Source organism: Macrobrachium rosenbergii, unplaced genomic scaffold, assembly GCF_040412425.1.
Source record: "Macrobrachium rosenbergii isolate ZJJX-2024 unplaced genomic scaffold, ASM4041242v1 60, whole genome shotgun sequence".
NCBI lineage: Eukaryota > Metazoa > Arthropoda > Malacostraca > Decapoda > Palaemonidae > Macrobrachium > Macrobrachium rosenbergii.
Genome location: NW_027100732.1, coordinates 62,850 through 70,075, shown reverse-complemented (window position 1 = coordinate 70,075; position 7,226 = coordinate 62,850). Strand labels below are relative to the sequence as shown.

At 41.8% G+C, this 7,226-nt stretch overlaps 1 protein-coding gene across 7 annotated transcripts in view; it reads right to left on the bottom strand.

Annotated features, from left to right (window-relative positions):
- Positions 1-187: 187 nt before the first annotated feature.
- Positions 188-7,226, bottom strand: part of LOC136838310 (spidroin-1-like) — a 19,007-nt gene continuing 11,968 nt past the window's right edge. For 4 of the 7 annotated variants that reach the window (XM_067103188.1, XM_067103187.1, XM_067103186.1 and 1 more), the window contains exon 2: positions 188-3,301. In XM_067103188.1, the coding sequence (XP_066959289.1) occupies positions 644-3,298 (2,655 nt within the window). In that variant the 5' untranslated portion in view covers positions 3,299-3,301 and the 3' untranslated portion in view covers positions 188-643. The remainder of the gene's footprint in view (positions 3,302-7,226) is intronic. The other 3 variants (XM_067103190.1, XM_067103189.1, XM_067103191.1) reach the window with 2 other exon arrangements.

Here is a 7,226-nt window from a genome sequence, read left to right as displayed (position 1 = left end):
GTCCTGGAATTTGTCTGCAGAAGATGTGTCCTTGAATATGTCCGCAGATTTGCCCCTCGTTTTTCGGTCATGACCAGAGAGATTTATGGAACAAAACATGGATTTATTGCCTGTAGAATGTAGATCATACGTTCAAACCACAAGGTGTAAAAAAAAAAAGGATTCGAAATGAATAAAAACAACAATATTTTTATATATATTTTTATATATATTATTCCAAAATAGGTAGGTCAGAGGGGAAAAAAATAGACTTACTGGCTATGCTCGACTAGACACATTAAGATAAATGCCACTACTTCTAATATCTAAAGTAGATAGGATGCCCCAAATACCCACCCCCCAAAAAAATGAAGCCCGTTCTACCACCGGCGTGAGGTCGGTTGGACGTACGCATGCCCGGAGGTAACTTTGCCTCTGGAGGTGGGCCTAATTGCCTAATTGCATCTGCAACAAGACCTAACAGCCTCCAGAGGTATCGCCCTCGAAAGTCGTGAGGTTCAGGTAGGAACGAGGGCAGCGGTTCCTCACACAGGGCCAGGGGAATGCCCGGAGGGAACGTCGGGAGCCAGGGTACGTCCACTCGACCTCCTAGGCACGCAAGCGCAGTCCTGTCCTTTCGTCAGCGGAGGCGTAGCGCATCCTCCTAGCTGAGCTTCTTGTCCGTCAGCCCCGTGATCGCCTTGATATTGTCCTCGGCCGCCGACTGCGCGGCCGAAGTGAAGTCCTTCACCGCCGTGCCGACCGAGCCCAGGGTCCCGCTCACCAGCTCCCTGACGTTCTCGCCCTTGGAGATGAGGGAGTTGAGGAGCCCTACCTTCAAGTCGTTGATGAACTTGCCCACGATGTTGGCGGTATCTCCCACCTTCTCGAAGGTGTCGCCCACCGAAGTGTTGACGTACCGTCCCAGGTTGGTGACGACGCCCACAAGCAGCTTGGCCAGGGCATCTTTCTTCTGGAGGAGGGACCTGTAGGTGTTCTGGCCGATGATCCCTGCGGTGCGGCCGGTCTGCTGAAGGCTGTTGATGAACTGCCGGACCTTCTCGCCGGCCTGGAACCTCACTTCGTCCTGGGCGAGCCGTATGCCCGCGGAGGTCTCCCTCGCCAGGTCGTCCAGGCCCGAAGAGGCCACCTGGACCAGCTCCCCGATGGCCTCTTCACCGAGGCCTATGGCGCTGAGATCCAGTCCAGCGACTCCGCCCTGCTGCCCTCCTCCGAGGAGTCCCAGCGTGAGGCGGGAGAGCAGGTCCCTCAGGGGATTCGACTGCTGCTGCTGTTGGTTGTTGTCGAAGGCCCCCAGGGTGAGCACGTTGAAGATCTTCTTGATGGGATTGGCTCCGAGGGCCAGGATGTCTCCGATGGGGTTAGAGGCAGCTCCTCCTCCTCCTCCTCCTCCGTGGCCCGAGTGCTGCTGTCGGTTCTTGTGTCCCGGCAGGAAGTGGGACAATAGGTCGACGTGGCTGTGTCTGTTGTTGAAGACCTTCTGGTTTCCGTCCCCCAGGTTCCGGTCCGGAGTGTCCGGGAGCTTGGCGTCTAAGCCCGGAGACGAAGGCAAGGGGAGGTCTGGCGTCTTGGAGGGCTTGTCTCCTCCGAGCTGAGTTGAAGGGCTCCCTCCAAACTGGCCTGAGCCACTACCTCCAAACTGACCTGATCCACTTCCTCCAAACTGGATTGAGCCGCCTGCTCCGAATTGGTCTGAACCACTACCTCCAAACTGGATTGAGCCGCTTGCTCCGAATTGGTCTGAACCACTACCTCCAAACTGGCTTGAGCCGCCTGCTCCAAATTGGTCTGAACCACTACCTCCAAACTGGCTTGAGCTGCCTGCTCCAAATTGGTCTGAACCACTACCTCCAAACTGGCTTGAGCCGCCTGCTCCGAACTGGTCTGATCCACTTGCTCCAAACTGACCTGATCCACTTCCTCCAAACTGGCTTGAGCCACCTGCTCCAAACTGGTCTGGGCCGCCTGCTCCGAACTGACCCGACCCACTACCTCCAAACTGGCCTGCTGAGCCACTTGCTCCAAACGGGTCTGAGCCACCTGCTCCGAGCTGGGTTGATCCACCAGCTCCAAATGGGTCTGAGCCACCTGCTCCAAGTTGGCTTGATCCACTAGCTCCACCTGCTCCAAATTGGCTTGATCCACTAGCTCCAAATGGGTCTGAGCCACCTGCTCCAAATTGGCTTGATCCACTAGCTCCAAATGGGTCTGAGCCACCTGCTCCAAATTGGCTTGATCCACTAGCTCCAAATGAGTCTGAGCCACCTGCTCCAAGTTGGCTTGATCCACTAGCTCCACCTGCTCCAAATTGGCTTGATCCACTAGCTCCAAATGGGTCTGAGCCACCTGCTCCAAGTTGGCTTGATCCACTAGCTCCAAATGATGATGAAGAACTGCTTCCAAATTGGTCTAGGCCTGAGCCACTTGCTCCAAGCTGTGAAGAAGAACTTCCTCCAAATGGGTCTGAGCCACTTGAACCAAACTGGCCGGAGCCGCCTGCTCCAAAAGATGATGAAGAACTGCCTCCAAATTGGTCTAGGCCACTCCCTCCTCCAAACTGGCTGGAGCCTGCGCCTCCTCCTCCTCCTCCAAACTGAGAAGAAGAAGAAGAAGAACCGAAACTGTCGCCGGAGGAACTTCCTCCGAACTGCCCGAAGTCGCTACCGCCGCTGCCGAAGGACGTGGAGCCGCTTCCTCCAAAGTTCTCGGAAGCTCCACCGGCTCCGAACTGACCCAGGGAACCTCCTCCGAACTGATCGAAGTCTCCGGCTCCGCCCAGCTTGGACGGAGAGGCCCCTGTTGCAGCAGAACCAGGGGGCTTGTAATCGTAGGATGGGTCTCGTCCCTCGGCGCCAGGTAAGGAGGGAAGACTCACTCCCGAATCGGCTCCCCCGGGGAAATTCCCAAGGGCGGAGGAACCCGGAAAGGTGAACTGGACGTCATCCCGAGGAGCCCCGTCGATCGCTTTGCCTCCTCCTCCTGAAGGAGGAACGCCGCCGCCGGGGATCTTGAGCTGGACGTCGCCCGCAGGCGAATCCACTTTGACCTCGGTATCGTCGACAGGGTTGCCGGTCCTTCGGGAGCCCAGCGTCCCCAGGGACCCGCTGGTCAGGTCGTGGAGCTTGACGGGTTCGCCTCCTCCCTTCTCCGGCTGGGGCTTGGAGCCATCTGCGGGGATGAGGTCTGCGATCGGTAGGCCGCTTTTGCCGCTGCTTCCCTGGGGTCTCGCTCCGATTGGCCGAGTTCCTATGGCCAGTAGGGTGACTATGGTAGCCGCTAATGTCGCCTCTCTCCACATCCTCTGCAAATTGAAGAAGAAGAAGAAGGAGGAGAAGAAGAAGAGATATATTATATTATTATGTATATATATACATATATACATACATATATAAACATACATATATAGTTATACATATCTATGTGTATGAATATGCGTGTGTGTCTGTCTGTAACGCCTGAGAGAGAGAGAGAGAGAGAGAGAGAGAGAGAGAGAGAGAGAGAGAGAGAGAGAGAGAGAGAGAGCTTAGTCATCATCACATACTCTTAACAAATTGAAACAAGGAGTATAAAAAATTCTATAAAAAAAATCAAGGTTGGAAAATAATTGAAAAAAGATAAGGCACTCTCTCTCTCTCTATCTTTCTAAAGAGAGAGAGAGAGAGAGAGAGGGGGAGAAATAACTAGTTCCACTGCCAAAAAATCACTTCACAAGTGCACACCAAATTTTGATAAACAAACTCACGAAAAGATATACTGAATTAGTATAAAAACAGAGAATAAATTTAAAAAAACAAAGAAAACGAATAAGTTGACAAGATAAAAATAAATTTTCAAAAATAAACACAAAGGGTTCCAGTATGTTCCCCAAGGGAACGCCATTCTAATAATACATGTATTAAATAAAAAAAAAACCAAGAGAAGAATTAATCAAAATGCATAAAAACCAAATAAATATATTAAAAAATTATGAAAAAAATAAAAAATAAAAACAGAGTGGGTCCCAAACAGTCTCCTAAGGAACCCCACTCTCTCTATATTACTGAAAAGAGCCACATATACCAAATGTCCTTGGTTATGACACCTCTGAAAAAAAAGCAAAAAAATATATTAAAAAATTATAAAATGAATGAAAAAAGAAAGAGTGAGGGTTCCAAAAAATCTCCTAAGGAACTCCACTCTATTTATATTGAGAAAAAATGGAAAAAATATATATTAAAACAAAAGAAATAATCAAAAAGCATAAAAATAAAAAAATATATTAAAAAATTACAAAATGAATTAAGAAAGAAATAGAGAGGCTCCCAGAAAGTTTCCTAAGGAACTCCACTCTATCTATATTACTGAAAAAATTAAATAAAAATTGAAAAATAAAAGAAGAAATAATCAAAAAGCATAAAAAAATAAATTAAAAAGTCAAAATAAATATATTAAAAAATTACAAAATGAATTAAGAACGAAATAGAGAGGCTCCCAGAAAGTTTCCTAAGGAACTCCACTCTATTTATATTACTGAAAAAAATTAAATAAAAATTAAAACAACAAAAGAAGAAGTAATCAAAAAGCATAAAAAACAAGAAATAAAATAAAAAATCAAGATAGATATATTAAAAAATTATAAAATGAATTAAGAAAGAAACAGGGTCCCAAAAAGTTTCCTAAGGAATTCCACTCTATCTATATTGAGAAAAAATGAAAAAAATATACATTAAAACAAAAGAAATAATCAAAAAGCATAAAAATAAAAAAATATATTAAAAAATTACAAAATGAATTAAGAAAGAAATAGAGAGGCTCCCAGAAAGTTTCCTAAGGAACTCCACTCTATTTATATTACTGAAAAAAATTAAATAAAAATTAAAACAACAAAAGAAGAAGTAATCAAAAAGCATAAAAAACAAAAAAGTAAATTAAAAAATCAAAATAAATATACTGAAAAATTATAAAATGAATTAAGAATGAAACAGGGTCCCAAAAAGTTTCCTAAGGAACCCCACTCTACTTATATTGAGAGAAAAATTAAAAACTATATTAAAACAAAAGAAATAATCAAAAAGCATAAAAAACTAAAAAAAAATGAATAGAAAAAATTAAAATAAATATATTAAAATATTATAAAATGAATTAAGAAAGAAACGCAGAGGCTCCCAATAAGTTTCCTAAGGAACTCCACTCTATCTATATTGAGAAAAAATGAAAAAAAAAAATACATGTTAAAACAGAAGAAATAATCAAAAAGCATAAAAATAAAAAAATATATTAAAAAATTATAAAATGAATTAGGAAAAAAATAGAGAGGCTCCCAAAAAGTCCCCTAAGGAACTCCACTCTATTTATATTACTGAAAAAAGAAAATAAAAATTGAAAAAACATAAGAAGTAATCAAAAAGCATAAAAAAATAAATTAAAAAATCAAAATAAATATACTGAAAAATTATAAAATGAATTAAGAAAGAAACGCAGAGGCTCCCAAGAAAGTTTCCTAAGGAACTCCACTGTATCTATATTGAGAAAAAATTGAAAAAATATATAAAAAACAAAAAGAAATAATCAAAAAGCATAAAAATCAAAATAAATATATTAAAAAATTATAAAATGAATTAAGAAAGAAACAGGGTTCCAAAAAGTTTCCTAAGGAACCCCACTTTATTTATATTGAGAAAAAAATGAAAAAATATGTATTAAAACACAAGAAATAATCCAAAAGCATAAAAATCAAAATAAATATATCAAAAAACTATAAAATGAATTAAGAAAGAAACAGGGTTCCAAAAAGTTTCCTAAGGAACTCCAGTCTATTTATATTACTGAAAAAAAACAACATATACCTAATGTCCTTGGGTATAAGACCTATGAAAAATATGTCTATGCCTTTACCAAGGTCCCACGGACACACGGACACGAGCACGTACGCAGGAGGGCAAAAGTTATAGGGCAAAAACGAGCACCTTCCGTAAGAACTAGTTTTTAAGTCACTTTTTTCCCCCCGTCAATTATATTGTTCCAACCTTGAATTTTTTTCACCAATTCTTTTCATTTTTTTTTTTTTTTTTAAGATTTTAATGTGAATTGGTTCGTGTTACTGATTGTGATGATGGTGACTAAGCTCTTTCACTCTCTCTCTCTCTACTGACTTACGTATTAGGTTCTCTTATTCTCTCTCTCTCTCTCTCTTTCTCAATATATCTTTCTTTCCCTCTCTCTCCCTCCGTTAGATTGCGTATAGAACTCTCTTTCTCTCTCTCTACTAAATTACTCATAAGATTCTCTCTCTCTTTCTCAATATATCTTCCTCTCCCCCCCTCTCTCTCTCTCCGTTAGATGTGTACATAACTTTCTCTCTCTCTCTCTCTCTCTCTCTACTGAATTACGTATAAGATTCTCTTTCTCTCTCTCTCACTCACTATATGATATTACCTTTAAAATTCTCTCTCAATATATCTTCCTCTCCCCCCCCTCTCTCTCTCTCTCCGTTAGATTGTGTACAGAACTTTCTCTCTCTCTCTCTCTCTACTGAATTACGTATAAGATTCACCGTCTCTCTCTCTCTCTATTGAATTACGTATAAGAACTCTCCCCGTTCCTCTCTCTCTCTCTCTCTCTGTATGTCTCTCTCTCTCTTTAATTTGTGTCAAGTTCTCTTTCTCTCTTTCTTTACTAAATTACGTATAAGATTCTCTTTCTCTCTCTACCTCTGTCTGTAAGTCTCTCTCTCTCTCTCTCTCTCTTTAATTTGTGTTCTCTCTCTCTCTGTCTCTGGCTGTAAGTCTCTCTCTCTCTCTCTCTCTCTTTAATTTGTGTTCTCTCTCTCTCTCTCTGTCTCTGACTGTAAGTCTCTCTCTCTCTCTTTAATTTGTGCTCTCTCTCTCTCTCTCTCTCTCTCTCTCTCTCTGACTGTGATATTTTACCTTTAAAATTCTCTCTCTCTCTTTCTATATATATATATATATATATATATATATATATATATATATGTGTGTGTGTGTGTTACAGACACACACACACACATATCCAAACGTATCCACATAGCTTAATACCCACATATGCCCACATGGTCCACATAGACACAGCATAAATTCATATATATAAATAAATAAATATATATATATATATATATATATATATATATATATATATATATATATAGAGAGAGAGAGAGAGAGAGAGAGAGAGAGAGAGAGAGAGAGAGAGAAGAGAGAGAGAGAGAGAGAGAGAGAGAGATCCCCCAA